General features: G+C 42.1%; 1 protein-coding gene across 2 annotated transcripts in view; it reads right to left on the minus strand.

The window, feature by feature from the left end:
* Dock10 (dedicator of cytokinesis 10) overlaps window positions 1–23,725 on the minus strand; it is a 302,587-nt gene extending 278,862 nt beyond the window's left edge. For both annotated transcript variants that reach the window (XM_029559988.1, XM_029559987.1), the window contains exon 1: window positions 23,364–23,725. In XM_029559988.1, the coding sequence (XP_029415848.1) occupies window positions 23,364–23,486 (123 nt within the window). In that variant the 5' untranslated portion in view covers window positions 23,487–23,725. The remainder of the gene's footprint in view (window positions 1–23,363) is intronic.
* Window positions 23,726–24,537: the final 812 nt, after the last annotated feature.

Below are 24,537 nucleotides of genomic sequence, written 5' to 3' on the forward strand. Positions count from 1 at the left end.
ATTTATTTAATGTTTACATGTTTTGCCTGCAGGTATGTAAGTACATCTATGCCTGCAATGCCTGTGGAAGTCAGAAGAGGGCATCAAATTCCCTTGAACTAGGGTTATCGATGGCTGTTAGCCACCATGTGGTTGCTGGGAACTGAAGCTGTGTCCTTTGCAAAAGGAGCCAGTGCTCTTAACTGCTGAGCCATCTCTCCAGCTTCCTATGCCATTTTTAAAAATGTGGGTTCTGGAGCTTGAACTCGGGTCCTCATGATTGCAAGGCAAGCACATTACCAACTAAGCTATATTCCTAGCCTTCCTTTACCTCATGAAAATCTTAAAACAGACTCTAGCAATCAGAGACAGGGCTCAAAACACTTTTTGTGGTCATAACATAATTGGTGACTACCCTGTATCATATGTGTGTAGAGTAAAAATGCCTGAAAAGTTCAGAAGATGGTGTTGGATTCCTCTGGAACTGGAGTTATGGACAGTTGTTATCTGCGATTTGGGTGCTGGGGATTGAACCCAGGTCCTCTGCAAGGACAGTCAGTGCTCTTAACTGCTAGGCCACCTCTCCAGTCCCCAACTTGGTTCTTTTTCTTAGCATTCATTTTCCACATGTGCTCTGGAACTTCAGCCTGTAAGGTAATGAGTTTTTAAATTTAATTCTTAGTTCTACATGTAATAATTGTGTATATTTATGGGACATGGTGCGGTAATCCAATACATGTGTGCAGTGTATAATGATCACATTAAAGTAATGAGTATTTCTCTCTCCTTTGCAATTCTTTATGGTTTGAACCCTCAGGCTATTTTCCTTTACTTATTCATAAAATACATCCTAGGCTTAGTCAACTGCCGTCTGCCCCTCTACTGTTTCTGTTTCATTCCTATTTCTTAGTATTACATGAAGCCATTTATCCTGATAATAGCTATTTAGTTCCAATTTTCCTTTTAAGATTTTACTCATCTTGAGGTAGTGAAGGAAAATGAAAATGTCCACAAAATGAAATGGACTTTCACTAGTTAAAAAAAGTTAGCAAAGATAAGGCCATTTGAGCTAGAAATTTCATTCAAAAACTCCAAGCTTCATTTCCTGCTATCCCGGAGATTTTTCAAGGTTTGAATGGGATATCATGTGCTGACATTCACTGTACCTTATTCATGCCCACTTCTGCGAATCTGCACACATATTTTGACACCTTCATCTAGACTCAAGTGACTTCAATGGATCTGGCTAACAGGTTTGTCACTAGCATATCATTTGCTTTTTAAATGTCTTGCTATGAAACTTCCTAAAGCAATGTACAAATGAAAATTTAAAAATGAAACAGTTGGTTTAGATGGTTAAATGTATTATTTTATTTATATTTTTATATCATATGTAAAATGTCTTAAATTTTATGCTTAAAATCGGGTCACTTTTAATCATGTGTTATTTGTTTGAAAGGTTCTAACCCCCAAACTGTGATGTTTTGATATGAACAAGAAGGAAGACATTAAAAACTGTAAGTGGTATTTTCTAAAAATATCAAGTATAAAAAATGTTTTTACTTGTAACATTTGTTTACCAAGCTCAAGCCTGAGGAATGACCTAAAATTAAACCCAGAAAAAAAAAACTTCAAAAGAATTTCCTAATCTAAGCTCTTATTCAATAATTTCATTTTTAGGAAATGGCAAGAGAGGGTCAGCCACTACAGCTTGGGGCCTTCTGAATACATTTTCCAAGATTTTGAATTACCAGTATGTCAAAAGATTCATTTAGGATGGAAGGGACCATCCAAATTCTATTTGGAAGACTGATTAGCCCCTGGAAAGAGACTCTTATGCATGCAAAGACCAGCATGTTCTATAGAAAGAAATAAAAATAAAGATGACATTGGGTGGTGAGGGGAGAGCAAAGAGAGAGAGAGAGAGAGGGAGAGGGAGAGGGAGAGAGAGATTATTTGTATGCTACTTACATAAAAAACCTCAGATAATTTAATTTATTCAACATGACTGTGTCTCCAGCTTGTCCATTTTCTTTTGATTTCTAAACCAAGTTTCTAATTTTTTTCTGCCTTGACTACAGAGAGCCAATGATGCCAATAACTGGAAATACCCTTCCGCTAAAAGAAATAAAAATAAGTAAAAACGAAACACTGGGCTGAGCTTGCTGAATATGCTAGGCTGGCTCCCATTTTGGATCTCCCCTAATGCAGTTAGGGTTTAATCATTGATGAAATCATCTAGAAAATTCAATCAAACAAAACCTTGTGTTGACTGAGTTAGCCTAGTAATCCTGGTTTGGGCCATCCTTCTGTTTATAATTGCATCTGCTCTTTGTTATCCCTGCCAGCAAAGAACAGAGGCCCCCGTCTGGCTGCCAGCCCCCATCCCTGGTTCCCCATTACCACATACTCTGCTCACTGTCATGACATGGTGATCCCATAGATGTCCCACAATCCCTGTTTCACAGGGTTTTCCATAGCAAAAGGTAAGCTCTAAGCAAAATTGTACTAAAAGTGCATCATGCTTCCCAAATTCAGTATTCGTACATTTTGAAAAGAGTACAGTGCATTAGGAAACATTTGTATAATCTTTATTTTAAAATCTTTTAGTCTCCTCTGTTCTGGTCAGCGTATCATACCACCCATGGGGCCAAACAGTTCATATGTGTTCTCATCAGTTGGAAGGGAGAAGCACTGACCCAGGGTTAGTGTGGCATGAGCCTCCATTTCTTGAAGGCCTAAACCAGGGTGTTGGCAAATGTTAGCAGGCTGGGTCTGCTCCCATCAGTCTCTCACTGAGAGATTGACTCTCACTGTTGCTCCTGGATGTGGGGAAGCTCCAGGCAATTCCAATCACTCATACTTACCTTTCTACAGCTTTTTGGGTGGCTGTACATCTCCTAAACCTTTCTTTATGAATTCTTCAGAAGACTTTGAGAGTTAAGAGAGAGAAAACAGCCTCATGCCCAGACCATAGTGGAGACCTCTAACATTTGTTCTTCAGGTTTTCTGCTTGAAGTCCTTTACATCTTCAGGACCCCTATTATTATGTGGGGGACTGTGAATGAGTCCAGACTGTCACTCTGACCACATGATGTGATTGTTTCCTGAGCAGATATGGAGAAATACCACACTTCCCAGTGAATACAGGGTCTGGGTTCCCAAGATCTGAAACAGACTTTCATGGTTAGCAAAAAGAAGACAACTGTAAATTTGGGGGCTGGCAGCTTCAAAGCTCAAGAGAGTGTGGTTTAATTTTTTTCCTGGATAAGATACAAATCCTCAACCCATTCCTACCCCAGGGTCCTTTGCTCTTCCCGCCCGTTTCTCTTCTCTATACCCATTTTGATCACTATGGCGTCTGTTCCTTCCTGGCTTCCGTTGGGTCCTAGCTGTTCTATGACTGTTTTCTGTCAAATGCACTGGCCAGCTCCTCATTCGGCAAAGCTGAGTGGATAGTCTTGTCATTGGACCCTTCACAGGCTTTGCCTTTAAGCTCTGGTTTTGGTGTCAAGTTGGATTATGAGGATGAAAAAAAAAATCAGTTCTCATTCTGCAAAGCATAGTGTACTGATTTCATGACTGTTAAGCTAAGGATCAGCAGCCAAAAATCAGAGTATAAGTTCAACAAGTTCCCATGCTTTCTGACCAGCTACGTGACCAACTGACAAAGCTGAACCAACAGGCTGAGCCCCTTAATACACGGTACAAATTACAAACATATTTGCGGACCATATGTTTTCTCAAGCATTAATGCCTTACGATTCCAGCTTAGTGTCAGAGATATGCAGCCAACATATACCTGTTTTGTCAGCATAGACAGAACACTGCCCTCCACAGTTTTTCATAGTTGAAAACTGCCAACAGCATATTGTTATTTTCCTGACTTAGTGTAGTGCACTCACATTAATGATTCATAAGTGAATGGTCTGAAAATAGAGATTAAAATATAAAACATTTTAAATGGAAAGTCCTAACAAACTTTACTGTACGTCCTTGGCATTTTGTTGAGAATGATATACACATTATTGTTCATCCATTGTCAATATAGTCTATAGAGCAGAACAGATGAGTCATAGCAAAGATAAAGATAAAATATGGTGAACACATTGGTGAGGCTGTAAAGGCAATGTGCCAACCACACAGTCTGTTTCCTGCGCAACAACTCACTGGCAACTGAGAAGCAACTTTTCTCTGTATATTGCTCATTATGATTATTCTCTAAAAGTTTGTACTCCATTGCATTACTTGGAAGAACAAAAGTTATACTGATTTCTGTGATATCTTTCAGGTGATTTCTATGCTCTGAGTAGAGGTAGCTATTTTAAAACCCTAGGGTACAATTTGTCAGCTCCATGGCAATCACAAAATGATACAATTTTCTAAACTATGCTGCAAGCATTTCAGCACCAGATAAATGAAACATTACTTGCCACCATTTAGGACTACCTTTACCCTTAGAAGTATAATTCCTGATATACATTAAAGTATTTTTTAAGTAAAGAATAGACATGGTTTATGTTCTCAAGGATTGTGGGATATATATACACATAGTCACTCCCACACACACATGCAATTCTCCTTATGTGAAAGCAACTTTTTAAATATGTTGGAATGCATGTATGACACAGAATATTGTTTATATGTTCTAGTTTTTAGAACATCTGAATGATGTAGTAAGCTAGCAAGTGCTTTTTAGGACCTACAGTTAGGGAAGAATTGAGGAAGAATGGATGGAATTTGCTAAAGGCAGGGGAAGTTGGAGAACTTTGTCTAAGGCAGAAGGACTGATGTGACAGGCACCATTACTGTTCGGTTCAGCAGTATGTCTCTTATCCCCTCTTTATCCCTTGTTCAAACCATGCCTCCATGTAATGGTGTAGTAAGTTGAACTTATGTCCCATTCCAATTAGTAATTTTTCAACTACAAGAAAATGAACAGAAACGAGTATATCCCATGTCCATCATAGAACCTGGTAACAAGCAGTTGGTGAATACTAGGAAAATAATCAGTTCATAAATCTTTCATGTTAACGCATGCTAAACATATGCTTCTGTTTTCTTACTCCAGTTTGTGGCACTTCAGGATGACCATTAATGATTATTTATCTCTACAAAAAGCATTTATTGTTTTTTAGAAACCTGGTTGTTACCTATTTCAGTGCCTGTGGTCTTCAGTATACCTGAGCATTGGAGACAGATTATCACAGCAGTGCAGAGAGTTCACAACATAGGCCAGACTGACATTCCCGAGGTATCACAAAGATAGGGTCCATACGATAATCTAAAAAGTTATAAATATCCCTGATCTGATAAGCTACTAACCATTAGCTTTTGAAGGAGCTGCTTTCCCTTTCTTATTTGGGTGGAAATGATCAAATCCAGTTTCAAGACTTGCAAGGCAAGTATTCCACCACTGAGCTATGCTCCCAGCCCTTCTGTTTTTCCAGTAATAAAAAACCAAAATCAATATTTAATAACATTATATCACATTTTCACAAATTCATGTTATTTCCATGTCCATGTCCATGGGTGTGCCCTGCACTGTATTTTATAATATAGTGGCTAATGCTGTGAGATTTAGAAACTAAATTATAGCTCCATCTTTAAATGGCACCATCTTGGACATCAGACTCTGTTCGGTTTCTTCTACTGGATCACATTGGAGTTGCCTGTTCTGATTTGGCAGAAGTTGAACACCCCTTACTAAAAAGTTTCATTTTCTACCCAGAACCCTCACAACAGGGCCCCATTTGCTCGACTGAAGTCACGGTTCTTATCTACAGCATCCTGCAGACAGCAAAAAATAGTGTAAATGAGGCTTCTACACGAATCTCACCCCACAACCACAGGTGTTCATGGAATGTAAAATTTAACTCTTAATCAAATCTTAAAAGTTGCAAAGAATTTTAAAAAAGGTTCCTAGCAGAAAAACTGAACATAGCACCAGACTTTGTTTCTGGGGAAGTGCTGCGACTTCAAGATTACAATGTGCTTTGCAGGCCTGGTGCTCTATACTACTTTTGATAGTAAGCAATTCAGCTCTGATTTAAATAAAGCAACATTTGCACAAAGATGCTTGGGGCCAGGGACTAGCCTTTGTCCCTAATTTGGGGCAAAAAATGGGATACTTGGGGGTATTCTGAAATGGAGACACCTGCTTGGTTTTACTGTTGTGAATCGCATTAAAAGAATTTTATATAGACTCTTATGTAGTGAGTAATGAGGACCATAAAATTGATAGTGGAAGGTGTTGCTCTAATTACCAGCATAGTCTTGCGAAAACATTAACACAACTTCAAAGTACAACTTAAATAAAACTAATAAATTTGCTCTTACAATGTAACTTCTAATGATCTAAATACTCACTATACAATGCAAATCACCCAAAGCTAAATTATCATTGTGCAAAGGAAACAGAATTGGACCAGTAACATATACACAGATGTCCTACTTTTTAAATAGGGAAATGCAAATGACAAAAGTCAGGTAACACTATCTTCTACCCACCAAATTGGCAAAACCCAGAAAGCCTGACAGCAAGTTTAGGGTCAAGGAAAAGTACGAAGACACCTGCCTTGATGGCCTGTGAGCCTGGAAAGTGGCATATCCTTTCTGGAAAACACCCTGGCAGCATTTCTAAAGGCGAAGAAGGCAAAGGCCTAGGCAAGCCCTTGCTGTGTGCACAAAGAGATTTAGAAAACCATTTTCACAAAAGCAGGAGATGAAAACTAAACAGAATGAAACATCTTAAATGTCATCTGCACTAGCACTGCTTCAAAGAGTCATCACTGAATTCCAAAACTAATGGCCAAGGTGTTTGTCACAGGAAGGAAGTGTCCAGTGCAATTTAACTTCCTCTGGTCCAGGGCATCAGGAAAGGATTCTTTGAGGTGACAAGTGAGAAGACCTTTGAGAAGCAGATTCTACTGAAAGGAACATTCTGGATAGGAGAAAGACCAAAGGTGAGGGCTGAGGCTTAAAGGTGTGTGTGGCATACAGCTGCTCTAAGGCAGCTCAAGGGTTATCCCCCAGAGAGAAAGGAGGTAATGGACACAGTAACTAAGAGATAAGATGTATCAGTAATAGCATTGGGACAACTTCCTTTGCCTTCTTATTTCTGCCCAATAAACAATAATTCATAACATATTAATATCCAAGGCTGGAAAAATAGTTCAGTTGCTAAAGAATTTGCCTCCTGAGCATGAAGATCTGAGTTCAGTACCTGGAACCCATGTGAAACAGCCAGGCATGATGGAGTGGGCTTGTAATCCTGGTGTCGAGCAGGCAGAGACAGGCCGATCCCCGAGGATAACTGGTCAGCCAGCCTAACCTACTTGGGGAGTTCAGGCTAGTGAGAGAGCCTGTCTCAGAAAGGGGAGCGGAACATGAGAATTTACACCCAAGGTTGCTGTCTGGCCTCCATCTGCACATACATATATGTGCATCGCCCCACAATCACACACACTCACATGCACATACACACATACACATACGTGCACACACACGCATGCACACACACACGCACGCGTGCACACACACATACACACATGCACGCACACACACACACACATATACACACATGCGCACACACACGCGCTCATGCACACACACACACAAATTTAATGTGCAACTTAACATTCATCACAACTGGAAATGCCCCACAATCACACACACTCACACTCACACGCACACACACACACATACACATACGTGCACACACACGCCCACACACACACACGCACGCGTGCACACACACATACACACACGCACGCACACACACACACATATACATACATGCGCACACACATGCGCTCATGCACACACACACACACAAATTTAATGTGCAACTTAACATTCATCACAACTGGAAAAAATGTATTTCAAAATAAAAGAGGTATTCAAGAACTAAAATTTCCAGTTAGAAATGGTTCTTCACTTTAAAACATAAAGAAATCATAGGCCCAGGATGCATTTTTTTGTTCCTAGTCATATAGTTTCACTGAAAGGTAATAATTAAAATGGGGCCTTTTTAAAAGCATCTGAATCTATTTTATTTTTTAAAAGGCAGTGAACTTGAATGCTTTGGCTCTTGTTTCAAAAATGTAGGTATTAATTAAAGCATGTAGGTAAGGTTATGAAAGCAATGCTTTATTATGACATTTGCGATGTGTTCTTTTTTAAAAAAGCATTTTATTATTTTAATTTTATGTGTATGAGTGTATTGCCTACATATGTAGAAGTATACTGGTATAGTGTGTTTCCCATGGGGTCAGAAGAGGGCGTCAGATTCCCCTGGATATTGAGTTAGGATGGTTGTTAGTCACCAAGTGAACGCTGGGACTCGAACCTGGGTCTTCTGCAAGAGCAATCAGTGCAGTGTTCTTAACTGCTGAGCCATCTCTCCAGCCCCAGTGTTCCATTTTCGAAAAGGACATGAAGTGGTTAGAACACTTAAAAGAGTCATAAAGATACAAATGTGTCTGTCCATCCATCTAACCAAAGATTATGTACTAAGCTGCAATAAAACTGTAGCTTCTGGATGAGGTAAGGCAACGACTAAGCAGTTATAGTCAAAAGCAATTAATGTTTTTGGAAAATGCTGTGGAAACATGGAAAAGAGAGGCTAAGACTGCTTATGGACTCAGGGAAGGTAACGTCAAATTGAATGGATTCATAATCACCATGGAGACATACCTCTAGGCACGTCTATGAGAGTGTTTCCAGAGAGGTTTAACTGAGGTGGGAAGTCCAACCTTGAATGTGGGTGACATCACCGCATGGCCTAGGGTCCCTGTTTCTTCCACTTTCCCTAAAGATCAGAAAAACAGTCCTTAAGGAGAATTTGCTTCATATATCTTTCCAAGCATTTTCATGTTGGTCCCACAAACATGTCTGTATGTAATCCCTTGTACCTGTAAATGTGCACACATCCACGGAAAAAGAGACTTTGCAAATATGTTTAGGTCAGTTACAGAGCCATGAATCCTTCAAAGTTGATGGAGGAAGGCAGAAGAAAGAGTCAGAAAGCTATGACACGTGATGAACTTGACCCATTATTGCTGGCTTCGCAGATGGATGAAGGGAGCCATGGCCTGGATTCCACCCTACAATTTCAAGGATCTGTGTCTTGTGACAACCTGAAGGGGAAAGCCAGTGGAGCAGCAGCATTCACGTTTTTCCTCTTGCCTGTGACACAATGTGAGCCTCTGTCTCAAGCTGCACCATGCCTTCCCCATCGTGCCAGACTGTACTAAGCTGAGAACCACACCAAACCTGTCATTAAGCTGCTTTTGTCACGTATATTGCCACAGCAACAAGGAAAGTAGCTAATACAAAAGGAAAGCAATTAATGGATAAAGAGAACAGGAGGGCACTGTGGTCAGCTGTTGGAACTATTCATAGCACACTGGGGAAATTCCCAGAAGCTTCAGTAACAGTGATGTCCAGAAAGCGAGGCTGGAAACAGAGGTTGGACCCAGGGGAAGTTTAGTCCTTTGGGAACAGTAGTTGATATTCAGGTAGATTTGTATCATGGTAGACTGTGTGTTCAGGAGACAATGTAGACAAATGAGATCAGCATGAGGGGAGACCAGAGATGGGAAAACAACTAGATAGAGACCTGGAAAGGAAACACAAGGATGATTGTAAAAGACGACCAGAAGAAGTCTGAGCCCCTTACTGGGATGACGAAAGTCAGGGGAAGGTTCGAAATCCAGAAGAGGGATGTTTGCCAGTCCCCGGCATGAATGAGCCCATGTGTGGTAGCAGGCCAGGGAAAGAGCAGGGCTTGATTTCAACTTGAGATGTAAGGGACCATTTGACACAGGAAACTGCGTAAAAAGGAATCTAGAAAAAGGCAAGAAAATGTGTCAGCTGTGGATCCTGTTGCATCTGAAGCAATACGGGATCTTCGGGTCAGAGACAATGGGCAGAGCTTCGAGGGCTCCAGCTCAAGTAGATTTGGAAATAGCAGCAAGTGAGTCTCTGAGATGATCAAATCACCAAGTGTGAGTGATGTTTCTGGGGATGGCATAGACAAAGATTGTTGGTGAACCCCGGCATTCAGATCTTTTCTCCCTCAAGGGGTTCCATGAACTAAACATGTGGAGGGGGACCTGACCAAATCATCTGTGACCAAAATTGGACTCAGCCTGAGTAATGATGAATCAAAGATGCTATTTTCAATAAAAACTCCCATTTAAATAGTTCTACCTATATCATTCTATCCCTTTGAGTAAATCTATAGGCAGGTCATCTGGCCCTGGTACACAGAATAATTGATCCAACAGGCTCTTCAGCACCCAATACTAGAGAATTTGCTGAAGGAGATTTAGTCCTGTAAGCCTGAGATCTGCCCTAGAACAAAACTGTACTCAACCTAAATAGAATTATGAGGCCTGGCCTGAGAAAAGGCTCTACATAGACCTCAGTTCATGTACCCTAGACACACCCGTCAGGATATCCTTTGTCTCCTTGGTCACAATGAGGCTTATTCCAAGGAGTTCCTTATTAGACACATGGGCACACAGGGAACAGGGTAATACTTCCTGGCCAAGTGATAACTATGAAAATGAACATGAAAAAAGGTTTAAAAACACTTGGGAATTGGAGTCATTTGATTATTCTGAGAGCTTTGTCTCTAGCAATTTTACAAGGAGAAAAGCTAAGATTTATTAACTTATGCAAAGCCCACATAAGTAGAATTAGGCTTAGGAATGGAACTTCTATATGCTCCTACAAGGACTGCTTCCTCCACTTCACCACAAGAAAGCAGTTCTTGGGGGAGAATTTGCTCTTTTTAATACCTTCCGAAGCATTTCCGTGTTGGCTCTACAAAGATGTCTATACCTAATCCCTAAAATCTGCCAATGTGTGCTCTTCCATGGAAAAGGAGACTATGCTATAATGTGATGAGGATTAAGGACCTGGAATTGGGAGATGGTCCTGGTTATGTCTGTGGCAGTGGTATGAGTGCATAGCAGTGACGGAAGAAGGCCAAAGAAAGGGTCAGAGGGATGTGACATGTGATAAACTTGACCTACCATTGCTGGCTTTGAAGATGGATAAAGGAAGTCAGGGTCAAAGTGGCTGCCAACAGAAGAAGGCCAAAGAAAGGGATGTGACATGTGATAAACTTGACCTACCGTTGCTGGCTTTGAAGATGGATAAAGGAAGTCAGGGTCAAAGTGGCTGCCAACGTATGCCAGACTACATCCCACAAGAAACTGGGGACTTTCACACAATCAAAAGGATCTGAGTTTTATGACAACTCAAAATGAGCACAAGACAAATTTTCCTCCAGTCCTTCCATAAAGGACACAGCCTCTGCTGACACTTTGATCTTAGCCTGTCAAAACCTTTACCAACCACTCTCCTATACTTAAACACCAGTGTTGGTTTAAGTACTATGTCTGTAATCATTTGCTATGGTAGCAACAGACATCCATTCACAGAATTCACATTCATACAGATTCACTGCAGTCTAGGTTCTATCAAGTTCTTATCACTTCTCGGGGAGCTGAGAGATAAGGTGTAGTCACTTAGATTATCAGAGTTAGTGAATAACAAATAAAGTCTGCTCACAAGAAAGGCTCGGACTCAAGGGCATATCCAGTTTCTTTCTATACTCACGAACTGAAAGGGACGCATTCTTAACTGGCTGACGAGTGTGGTCATGTGTTTTGAGACAACTGTACAGAGTCTCAGTAAACAACAAGGTCTGTATACCCCAGGTTAGGTTGAAGGCCATCCTGTGCTGGACGTAAGGCTTCTTCACTTTCACTGAAGAGTCTAAGGGAACACAAGCAGAATTCTACAGTTCTATTTAATGACACAAAATCACACTCACTGTTCCGACAGTGCATTTGGCCAAAGGAAGAGAGACACAGGGCTGGAAAGAGACTGCCCTTTTCTGAACCCTGTGACCCTGACCACATCCACTTACACCTCTGCTGGTTAGCTTCCTTTATCTGTTTTAGATAAAGTTTTTCTTTGGGTATCATTGTAGGATATCCAGAAAAGTCTCATAGTTTTTCTCTCCTTGCTCCCAGAGTGAATTTTATGTTGTATTGCTATAGAAGACCCAAGCAAAAGGGAAAACCTTGGCTTAAATCACGGGACAAACATTAAAAATTGAGGTATTTGGTATTAGCTAAAATGCGTGTCTCAGGATGCTTTGTAAAGAGGCAAGTGCTTCAGTTAAACATCTTGACAGTTCAAGTTCATTATCAGTGGCTGGTGGGACTGTGGGTGATTAACTTTTCTTAATTTTATTCTATATTTTGAGTTATTAACTTAATAAAACCCACATCAAATTGCTAAGTATAGATATAACAAGACCCTATCATATATATGCAAACCAGAACTTTCAAAATGAAGAAAGTCCTGTCACTATAACATTCAGGAACTTTCTCTAACCATAAAGAAAGAAGAAGAGTTTTCAGTCTAAAACAGCTTTCACAGTCACTGATAAAATCACATGGCTCTGGTGATTGACTGTCCCTGTTGCCTGCCTTTCTCATTTTTTAATATAAGGCATTCTCCTTTGGAGGGCTGGGAACAAGCTGCTGTTGGAACTCTGTGGCCTCACAATTCACACATTTTCATCAATCATGTTCTGCACCCTGCTCTATTTTATTTGTCTCCAGTCTCCTGACTGCTAATAGGAGAGAGTAACATGCCGCATTACCAGGCACCCACCTGGGAAGGTGCTAGTGTTACAAAACACATACCATCTGCTTGGTCAAATCTATTTTATTTGAGAGTCTTGGCATGTGCTGATCAACATTTCAAGATTTTACTGACTGGTCTTTGTTGGAATCTTGAATTAATTGTTATTCTATTTCCTACCACCCAAATTACTGTTATTGATGTATATGTTGTGACCACAAGCTGCTGCTAAAATTCTTACACTAGGGGAGAGGTAAAGAGTGTCTACTGCCTCCTTATTAGGTCCTAGTGTCAACCAAAATACTATTCTACCACAGTTCACCCTGGGGAATCACTGAGGTTATTGGCTGTACTTACAGAGCGTAGGTGAGGTGTTACTGACAGGAAAATGGGCCAGTCCAAAGCAACCACACTTGAAGTCTTCACCTAGACAGATAAGGAATTCCCCATGACTGCATAGATGGAGCCTCCTTCCTCTAATCTTCCCCAATCTATGCACCCTAGCCTTTCCCCAAGACCATGTGCTATTAGGAAAGTTGCACAGAAATAGCTGGAAGGAGGGGCTGTTTACTAAGGTTAGGATCCAATGATGCTTCCTACCCCCTCCTATGAGGGAGTGTCAATAGCCCACAGGCTTGATCTAGATGAACTCTCACAAGTAGACACAGCTGGTCTGATGTGTATGACCACAGTTTGGCTCACACAACAGCACCTTACAGCAGAAGCCAAAATACTTCCTCTTGAACATCCCTGAGAATTTCTCTTCTATAAACTGGGCCCACTGACCTCCTTTCACAGGCATGCTCTGTACCACCATGTCAACATGTGGCATTCTTTTTTCCATCTGAGGAGCAATTAGTAAGCACCTACTATATACCAGGATTTTGTTGCCCTGGAAAAATGGAAGACAACTACAATTCTGACTTTGAAAGTCTCTCAAAGAATCGGAACTGACAGGAAAAATCCACTCTTCTCTCCTAGTCCAGAAGAAGTCACACAAATAATGTAACTTTTGTGGACAGACAATGCTATTTAAACAATTCTAGATATTAGGCCAGCTTCCAGTGTAATTCCTAAAGATTGTCTCTAGAACCCTGACCTCTGCTTTCTAATGATGCTTTATTCTAACAGTGTATGGATGTTCTCAAATTACAGCAGTTCAGGAGGAGATTTACATTCTGAAGTCAATGCATCAGGCTGGTGGTAGTAGTTAAGTGCCCCATGCCTTGTCTGCTTCTGGTTGCTAACAGGACTACTGAGGCCAGGATGGGAAAAAGAACTTGCTTTCTTTCAACACCTATGACATCATACCAGGCCCAAAGGCAGAGCATATTTCCTTTCTCAGGTGTGAGAAGGGAGACGGCAACAGACACAGAGGCAATAACCAGCTTCAGAGGCCAGAGCTTGAGAAAGACACTCTTACTGCCTTATCAGTGGCTGGCAGGATAGGGTGGGGCCTGGGGGAACATTCACAGCTTCCCTTGGCTGGCCTAGATGTCAGTCATGTGGGTGCTGAGAGAGGTTTGATTAGGAACTTGAGCTGGAGTGGCAAAATGCTTGCGCGCCTGGAAAGGGTGCTTTCTGAAAGAAGATGGGTCTCTCTGTCTCTGTCTCTCTCTCTCTCTCCCTCCCCCCCCTCCCTCCCTTTCTCCGTCCCTCCCCTGCCCCCTTCTCTTAGGGTAGGAGGAAGGAAGGGAGCCATGTGCTTGTTCTTGATACGCCACAAGTTTGGAGACACTTGCCTGGCCCAACCTTGAGGTCAGGTCCCTCTTTGCCAAGTCCTGTGACAACTCTGTTTTGGGGATGCATAAGCACAAACATTCATGCTTCCCATTGCTGATCACTCTTTATGCTAATTTTCACTCTTGAAATACAAATTTGGGTGTAAGGTCATTTGAATCGATTTTTTTCAGCAGTTAAAATCAGATATCTGAATCAATGCAGAAGTGTGAAAACAAACAAAAAATCAAAACCAAAGTGATTTTATTCTCTATAAAACCCTCTCTAAAACATGAATACTAAGAACTTTTGAGATGTTTGGAACTAAAAAGCAACTTGTCTCTCCTGGTGTTACTGTTTACCCTTGTGTTTTAGAAGCAGCCTAGTGGAGGTTAATGACATGGTCAAGGTTACGTTGCCTAGAAACCACATTTTCTAGTGATAAAAGATACTCCCCCCACCCCACCCCCCAAATTGATTGCATAGCAGTTCCCTTCCCTATGGCACTTAGGAAGGTACTACAAGAATATTATCTTTCTATGTTGGTATGCCAATAAACTTTTTACTAGCAGTTTCAGATTTAGAACAACTTTATAGCTCTTCATACAACAGTTATGGTGAAGAAAACTGAACAAAATGGGATACATTTTTTTTTTCACTTGAAAAAAATGTGACATCTCCTCTTGGAACACATTTCTTATTTTTAATAAACAAATGATGTAAAACATATAAAAAGTAAATATCTCAAATATTAGTTGCATTTTCTTCCTTAAACAAGTGACCTAGTTCCAACATCTCTAATTTAGTGAAGATTTCTTGGATGCATTGTTTCTTTTTTCTCATGCTAAAGAGTTAGGACAAAAGAACTCTGAAAAGCTTATCAAATAAACAATGCATGCTCAGAATAATTTAATTATCATTTCACTGAATAGTAAGTTCTGTTAAGTTTTTTGTTTGCTTGTTTGCCAAGTCAAATGTTCATGCCTGCATTCCTTTTATAGAATGTGTGATTTGAGAGGCTAAAAGTCATTGGTCATTTTGACAGCCATAATTAGTCATTTAAATTGGTAATTACTAAAATCATTTCATGAAGAAAAGCTCATTGTGCTAATCATAAATGGTGTCATCTTTTCAAATAGACTCCCCTCCAGATCCTTTTGTTAAAAGCTGTCATTGTGGTATTAAGTTTAAATTAAAGAGCTGCCTAGCTTCCCAAATTCTATGAGAGAATTTGGAGACAGGAGAAAGGTATGCTCAAATTGCATTAGAAAAACAAAGCAATTTCATATTTTAGCAGCAGAAATTAAAGGAGCTTTAAATGATGCAGGTATACCAATTCTCTTAGTTTCCAAGGTAGACATCTCTACTTCTGTCCATTTGCAGAATATTAATGCTTTCTAAGGCAAGTGTCTTTGTTTACTGCTACTAACTCATTAAGTTTTCTACATCATTAAATGTAGGCTAACATGTCAAGTCCAGCAAACACAAGCATCTATTTTCAGCCCACTGACACTGTTGTGAATGATAAGAACCAAACAAATACCATTTTGGTGGGGATAATCCCATTATTTGTAAACATGAGCATTAAAACAAAGACTACAAGAGACGCTGTAATAGATGTAATTTGTAATCCAATCACTCTGTGCTTATCTTGCCAAAAATGTATTTCTGTAGAAGAGTGGAATGATGTCCCTTTCAGAGCTGAAGGAACCTTCACTTCCAAAACTTAATGCACATATGTCAACCCTATAGTTAGGAAATGGCTAAGTACTAAAACAGAGTCCCTAGGGAGCACCACTCCCAACATCCCATGTTGCTGGGATGACACACATGAAAATCGTTTGGCAGATCCAAAGTACACACAGCATTTCTTATTAAGCAAGTGTTCCAGAGAGCCTGATGTGGTGGCACATACCTTCAATACTAGTATTTGGGAGGCAGAGGCAAGAGGATCTCTGTGAGATCAAGGCCAGTCTGGTCTCCATAGCCAGTTCCAGGCTAGTTGGGATTATAGGGAGACCCTATCTCAAAAAAAAACAAAACTAAAACAAAACAATAACAAACATACAACACAAAATACAGCACCAGGAACAACAAAGAAACTGTTTTAGAAACTTCCAATGGCTGGGCCTCTATGGCTTCCCTCTCTCTTGCAGCTCTCTGAGATGGATACTGCTAACTGCCTATCAAATGAGATTCTTCCTCTTTTCCTGCTGGGTGAGCCAATTTGCAGGAAAGAGGGAAAGAGGCTGAGGGAAAACTATCCAGAATGACCTTCCTAAGGAGGCAGTAATATTTGAGAACCAGAGGGATGAAGGGGAGATGTTGCCAGAGCTCTAGGGAAGGATCAAATCATGTGGCCTCTTATTTTTACAGATCCAAAATCTGAGACTCCAAAGAAAGCAGTGATACCACAGCCTAGGGGCTGGATCTCCCATCATACCCACCATTTCCTACCAAGTCATTTATTCGAAAGTTTTGGGTGTCAATGAAAGAGTCTCTAAGATGGTAGTGAAAAAGAGCCAATCAAAGAGGTTATGGGCCACATTATTGCCTGTAAAGAAATCAGCATTATGAATCCATAGAATCAGAACCTTAGGAAATTCCAGGGTGAATAAAAAAGGAATATTTTTACCTGTGATTATGAGAGAAAAATATCTTTTTTTTTAAATTTTTATTTTGGCCTTTTTGAGACAAAGTCTCCCTGCCCTCAACCTTACAGAGATCCACCTGCCTCTGCCCCCTGAGTGCTGGGATTAAAGGCATGTCACATCATGCCTGGCCAAGAAAAACATCTTTATGATTTATTTTATTATAGCTATGAGATTTACTGATATAGAAGATTATTTTCAAATCCCCCAAAGTTTCAATATGGGAGTAGTATGATTGATATAAAACAACAAGGAATTACCATAATTTTATGTTGTATTAATCAGTTTAAGTCACTATCATAGCATAGTGACTTAAACAACAGACATTTAGTTCTCACAGTTATAGGGACTGAAATGCTGAGATCATGATTTGAATTTGTAGACAGAGGATCGATTTCCACTGCAGCTAAGGGTGTCTCTCTCCTGTTTTAAACTACTGTTGCCTTTATAAAGTCCCTACTCTTGGGATCTAATTTACCCTGAGTTTTCTTCCACTAGTTTTGTCTCCATATAGTGTCATACTGAGGTTAAGTTCACATGCCAACACAGGAGTCTGAGGAGAAATTTAAACACTCAGACCATAATACCCAGGTAAAAATTAGTCTGTGTTAAGATTCTCTGGTATGAGGTATGGCATTTATCTTACCCTGCTTCATCTTTGTCTTGTGAACTCTCTCACTCTGTAACTGAGGGTAAGAACTGTGAATGAAAAGTGCCCAGAAAAGTCCTATATTTTGGACTGAACTTCCAGCAAGCTGTCCAACTGATTAGCACTTGACTGTGGAGAGTCTGGAATGTTGCAGAGCCAGAACCTACTTACAATTATCTTGGACCATGTGTAGCCCATAAATAGCCACTCCCTGCCCACCTCTATTTCTGACTTAGTATCTTGGGACTAACATGTATTAACAAAGAAATAGTTCCCACCAACCAAAAGGCTAAGAATGTCATCAAATCGCATCTGAGACCCATAGTAGAGTGCCAAACCTTTACCCCCCCAACTTTGCTATGACCCACCTGCTGAATGTACCCACCAATGCATTTGAAAAGTATTTTGATTTATGACTTTTTTTGTTCTGTTACTATAAAAATTTCATAAAACTGTTACCACATTGGAACATGAAATTTGGGGTAACCTGAACCTGTGTTCCTGGGCCATGGTCACTCATATTTGATTCCAAAATAAACTCTCTCTTATCCCTTTGAGATGAGAGGTATGGTTTTGCATCGACAGAATTTTTGCTGATTTAGATTACAACTACTTAGGGCATGATATGATACATTTTCTTAACCTAAAAGCTTAAATGAAGTTCATACTATGATTAAAATGGTATGTAGAAAAGATACTATAACTCAAGTAAGCAAGAGATTTCCCTAAAATCATTCAGCAGTTAGTCATATTGGATTTTCATTTGTGGGCAGTCCAAACTCTATCTCTGTCTTAAGTAGAACTTTCAGAGTTTCAACCGTGTGACACTGGACTTTCATTCACCTGCCTTGACCTGATGATACAGCCCCCAAATGAGAGTAACAATGTAGCTTATTTTTGTGCTTCTCAAAGTTGCCTGTGCTTATAGGTAGAGGATCTTATTAAAAGGCACCTCCAGTAAGAATGGTGTGATTCCTAGGAATTGACATTTCCAGCTGGCTCCTAAGGGGGGGTCATTGTTGCTAGTCCCGGGATCTAAATGGTGTGGGTCCATGATCGCATTAGAAATTAACATTGAATATGCCTTGAGAAGATTTTCTTTGGTCTTATGGAGCTCTTAAATCTCATGGTGTTTAACTTTTTACTTGGCTACAGGTGAAAAGCAAGGCTGTGGGGACTTAATGGTTGTGTTTTTGTGGGAATAACTTTTATGAATGGACAGAATATGGACTAATGACTTTTAACTAACCCCAGCAAAGCTGTGTACTCTTGGTCTGATGACCAGGGTGTCTGCTTGACAACCTGAATTTGGTACTCCACCCAAAATGAATGAATGCATGAACGTGAGCATGCTTGAAAATTACCATATCAAAGGGTTTAAAGTTGGCACCCCATGTCCACTGGAGGTTGAGGAGGACTCCTCACCTTGGACAAATGTGAACAAGGCATAAAAATTCCAGACTGACTGTGAAGATTAAGGGCAGAGCCGAATTTGAACTTGTACTTTCCCAGTGAAGTTGGAGAGACCATTTTGAGTGTAGCCTGACCAGGGGACTCAGTGGGAGAAACACAGTCCTAGAGTCAGTTCCATTGGCACAGAGCGAGGGCACAGACAGCTCCATCTGCACAGGATGATGGGATAAGAGAGATCCACTGGCACTAAGCAAAGAAGTCAAGGGAATTTACTCACATATAAACAGAAATGTGTGACTTCTGCTAAATTATAAACCTTCTTGTCATAAAGTGCCCTAACATAAGAGCAATACCATAGAGCACTGACATCGAGCTCATGAGCCTTTGCTTTGCATGCCGCTCTTAACTTTGGACACTCACAGTAGAATCAGGGCCTTGTTTTCATTTAGCAGAACTTCCATCATCTTTTCACTTCTTTCTAGCTTAACTTCGGGGAAATTCTAGACTCTCCTACTCAACTTTCAAAAGTCCCTCCTACTCACCACTATTTAAATGTCACAGAGTCCAGAGGGGAGGAAATTTGTCCTTCTAGGAATTCTTCATGCAAATGTGTTTACATGCCCACTCCTCAATCAAAGCTCTTTGTCAGGTCAAAGGTTCTACTTATTCAGAGCTCCCTAAAATAGCAAATGTTGTGTTATAAGCAGTGAGGGGACATCAAAGCAAGGAGATGGGATTTTCATGATTACTGAAATAAGTCTTCTCTTATCCCTGACCCTTTTGGTGTGGGTAGGCAGGAGAAAAACATGGTTAACTACAATCACTATGCAAGATGTTTCCTTTTTAAAGGAGGTTAATAGCCAAATTAGATACAATTGAAAATGAGTTACAGAGGATGCTTTGTGTAGCAATAGGGAAAATATCATAAATGTATAAAAGAGTATGTGGGACTAAAGCAGTGTACTCTAATCTAGGCAATACATAAGGGGCTTAGGCACAAAGTGAAGAAATAGTTACTTGGTCCTTGAGAAGTTTCCAAGCCTGTGAGCTTGTATTCAGTTGATCTTAGCAGCTCTTCTTCTCCCTTCCTGCTGCCCAAAGGTTTTCACTATTCCAACCCACCTAAATACGTTCCATAAACACAACCTTAGTTTTCTTAGTTACAGATCTGATGTGGTGCTTGCATAAAACTTATTCTTTCCAAAGGTATTTTTCATTTGCAATACCATCAAACATATATGCAGAAAGGTGTACAAATCTTAGGTTCATATTTTAATGAACTGTAGAAAGTTATGTACATAAACTAATTCATGTAAAAATACAACCATACCTCATCATTTTGGAAGAAAGTTTTCTTACTAAGAAAGAATTTCAAATTAGCAGCAATACTACTATAAAGCTAACCTGCTATGTATGTTCAACCACAACAATAATGAAACACTCAAGTTCTGACATGGGACATATATTTCCAATCATATTAGAGCTATGAGTTTGTGCTAGAAACACTTGTTTTAAAGACAGTAGGCAAAGCAATTTCAGGAAATTATTTAAACTTCACTTTTAGTCATGGAATAAGTTGTTAATCATTTGTTTCCTATAAAAAAGGCTATGGTAACTAAAAGAACTGTTTCTTTGGTCAAAGTGTCTATTATGCATAATTGTTCATAGAATGATACAAAATGCAGTGGGTCCGAGCCAGGACTCTGCATGCACATGACCTGACTCCGGCTGTGTGTGTTCACACTGAAGTCATGTTTACTTTGGCATCCATTCTGCTTCCCGCAGCAACCATCGTCAAAGCTGGCCCTGGCCATCTCCTTCAATCGGCTTCCTCTAGCTTTCTGTTCTCTGACCTCCAAACACATGTCAAAGGCTTTACTCATCCCCAAAGTCTAAAATAGTTTAGTTAATCTGAGCTTCTCATCTGCCCTTCCTAGGTGGTGCACAGTTCAAGCTCTATAACAATCTCTGTGACATTCTGGAGGATTTTGGTTCCTAAAGCAGGACTTTCAGAAGGGACACTATAAACCGCAGTGAGATAGGTTTTTCTCAGAATTCTCTTGGGTCCCTCAAATACCAAAACGATAGCTTACTGGAATACACAGATTCATGTCTACTAGCTTGCTCTGATGTGAGATACCCATAATATTTCCCCAATATCCCATTCTCTTTCTCCTTTGACAACGAGGCTTTGAGAACACAAACGCTATAGAGGCTAAATCAATGCAAGTTATAACCAGCGTGCACCGCGTAGGCAACGCTGAGGGTTCAGGTTCCTTGGGAGTACGCTGGCCCTCAGAATCTGAGAGTGGATCCTTTTTAACTCAAAGAGCTAAACCTTCCCTATTTCCCTTCAAGAGCTAAGTGATAGAGGGGAAAGCAAAGTTCCTGTCTTGCTGCCAAAACTGCTGCCAGCCTAGATGTGTAAGATCCTCTGAAACGCCTTGGCAAGAGCTAGTTCTGGAGTGTTGGCCAAGGTGCTGAAGTGAGGAGAGGACCGTGCACCTTTGCCAGCCAAGGTCCCCCTCTCAGTGCTCTGGAAGACACTGAGCTCATTCATTGTGGCATTTTGGATGAAGGTAGGGGTGTGTGTGTGTGTGTGTGTGTGTGTGTGTGTGTGTGTCTGCGTGTAGGGCATCTGGGATACATATTCCTTACAGAAATTCCATTGATACAGAAATTCTAGGAGAATCCACTTAAAAAGAAAATGCAAATTAAAAGAATTCATGCTGTTAATTCCAGTTGGAGGGTATTACTGCTAAACCTCTCTATGGGATTGTTACTGAGATTCCATAAAATGGGCTAATTGCAAAGTAAATTTACTTTAAAATAAATGACTGTATAACAAATGCACGGCCATGAATACTGCCTTAAAAGTAAATATTGCTGCCTTCTGGATGTCTGACTTTTTAAATAGTTCTACCTAGTTTTCAAAATGACCTTTTTGACACTTTGTGCTTCCTGCCCTAAAAATAAACACACTGATGTGAGACCCACAGGCTAACCCTAGCAAGGTATTGGCTAACAGTTGAACTGTCTGTCGGTAGCTGCAGATTGCGGCCAGTGGTAAGGGAAAGAGAAGGTAGCCTGGCCATCAGCTCTTCCACACTCTGGGTTCCTCCCCACATCCCCCGCATCTGATGCCTCTTCCCTCTGCAAGGCAATTTGCTTCCGCTCTGTTCAACTTTCCGACCTCTGGCTTTAGAGAATGGTCCTGGCTGTGGGAACTGGCTCTGGTCAGCTTTTGGCTCCGTCCTCATGGGTGACTGGCAAAAGCAGCACTTTCTTTTGACACTCTTAAAAAGGGCCATTTAATTCCTAATGATATTTACTGGCAAAAGGAAAATGAAACCCACAATGAGGATTTGGGTCCAACAAAGTCAGGCCAAGAGCTCGGTGGTTGAGTCCCAGCCTTGCCGGCATACTGTTCCCCATAGCTTCCCTTTTCCAGCAGAGTCGAATTCTGCCCTCCTGCCAGCCGCTTCCACCCTGTAGTGTGACACCTACTGGAATTTATGAATATCTGAAGATGTTGGGCTATGATTTGGGCATCTGATGCGGACTGCTACCACAGGGGCTTCCCGCGGAAATCACCCAGCATTTAGAAGGCGTTTTGACAAGGAAGTAACCAGTGGAGGCTTCTGGAGGGAGAACCCCGCGAAACCGCTTCGAAAAACACCAGAAACCACGGCTACTTAATGACCCAGGTCCCCTCCAGCCTGTCTCCCCAGCCTTTTCTGCAACAGAACAAAGTGTTTTTTTAGCCAGGGCGGGGGGCTGTGAGAAGTGCACTTATTTCCAAGCTAGTTCTAAGGTGTGTGTGTGTGTCGGGGGGCGGGGGTCGCAGTTCTAGCTCCAGCAAGGAGCTCAGGTCGCATCTCTCACAGGGTTGAGAAGGGAGCACAGACTTGTGGACCTAGGTGATCCATTCCGTAGACCCCCGCTCCCCGCCCCCCGCCCCGGGTCCCTGCTATCCCTGTCACCTCGAGCCAGCGTGGATGAATTCCCGCCCCCCTTCACCCTCCTTAAAACCTGGGCCCATCCTCTCCCACGCTGCGCTTCTGCTGCCCACGCAGCTGCTCCTCTACGTGTCCCGCGTCTCCAAATGCGCCTCTGGTCCTTACGCGTTGGTGGCGCTGCCTGGCGGAGGTAGCAGCTGGGTTGCTTCAAGAGGCGGCGGGGGAGGGAACGCGCTGGTGGAGGACCTGGGACCTACGGGGCAGGGGCGAAGGGTGCTCGAGGCTAGCCCCGAGGTGGCCCTGGGGTCGCGCCGCACTCACCCGCTGCTGCTGCCGGCTGCTGACTGCCCCCGCGGCTGCGGACGCTGCGCTGTGCCGGAGCTCGGCCGCCTGCCCGGGTCTCAGCAGGCTCCGGGTGAACCTGCGGGTCCGCTCGCTGGCCATCGCCGGCCGCGCTGCTGGCGCCGCGGCCCCGGAGCGTGTGTCCCGCCGGTCCCCGGCCGCTCCAGCCTTGTCTACCCACCCGCCGTTCAGGAAGCGGAACTCGGAGCCTCTCCCCCCTCTTACTCGCTCAACTCACAAGAGGCGGGTTTTCCTCGCGCGCACCCCACTCTGCCCACCCCCTCCGCTCCCGTTCCCGTGTCGCCACCACTTTCCAAACTCTGCGCTGCTCCGGCCGCGCGCGCCCAACTCGCCCGCCTGCCCCGGGCGGCGCATCCACTGCGGGGACGCGGGACGCGCGTGGGGCGGCTCCGGCCCGCCGCCCACCCGGCTCTGGGATGCCGGGCCAGGGCTGCTGCCAATCCCGGCCAGCCGGGGCTGGAGAGGGCTGGGGCGGGGCCTGCCCACCACCATCCTTCCCATTCTGAGTGTGCCTGGAGGGCTGGGCTCTGGCCACTTTTGTGGGTCAGATAGTCTACTTTATGAGAGAGGAACTCAGCTCTCTTGCACCCCTGGGAGGGGGCGGTCAACGGTTTATTAAGACTCTCGTGGCTAGGATCCCTGTTTTGAAGTCTCCATTTGGCCTTCGAATAAGGTCCGCAGCTGTTTACACCTGCAGCCAGTTTTCCTTCAACTACTTTCCTAATATGTAGCAGTTCACAGGCCTCCGGAAACAGGTTAGGAAGAGTAATTTGTCAGACCCCCCCAACTTAAAACCGTATGGTGAGATACGTTTTTGAGGTCAAATTGGAGGCAGTAAATCACCAAATGGACAAACAAATGGACAATACAATTTTGCATACGAATTAAAACTAAAATCTGTGTATTTGGGTAATGTAAGAGATTTCAGAGCGACATCAGGATGAGTGGGTAAGAATTTTGTAGGTTACTGGGTGGGGCGAGTCAGGGGAGGTGGGTGTGTTTTAGTGCTATTTTTATGCTTTTTGACCAAACGTCCATCTGTCCTGCCCTCTATCTCTACCTATCTGGTTTAAGTTCAAATTTCTAATTTGGAGTCATAGGCAGGATGATTCTACAACTCAGGGTGGGAAAG

This window comes from Nannospalax galili, unplaced genomic scaffold (genome assembly GCF_000622305.1).
Source record: "Nannospalax galili isolate Female #2095 unplaced genomic scaffold, S.galili_v1.0 scaffold127, whole genome shotgun sequence".
Taxonomy (NCBI): domain Eukaryota; kingdom Metazoa; phylum Chordata; class Mammalia; order Rodentia; family Spalacidae; genus Nannospalax; species Nannospalax galili.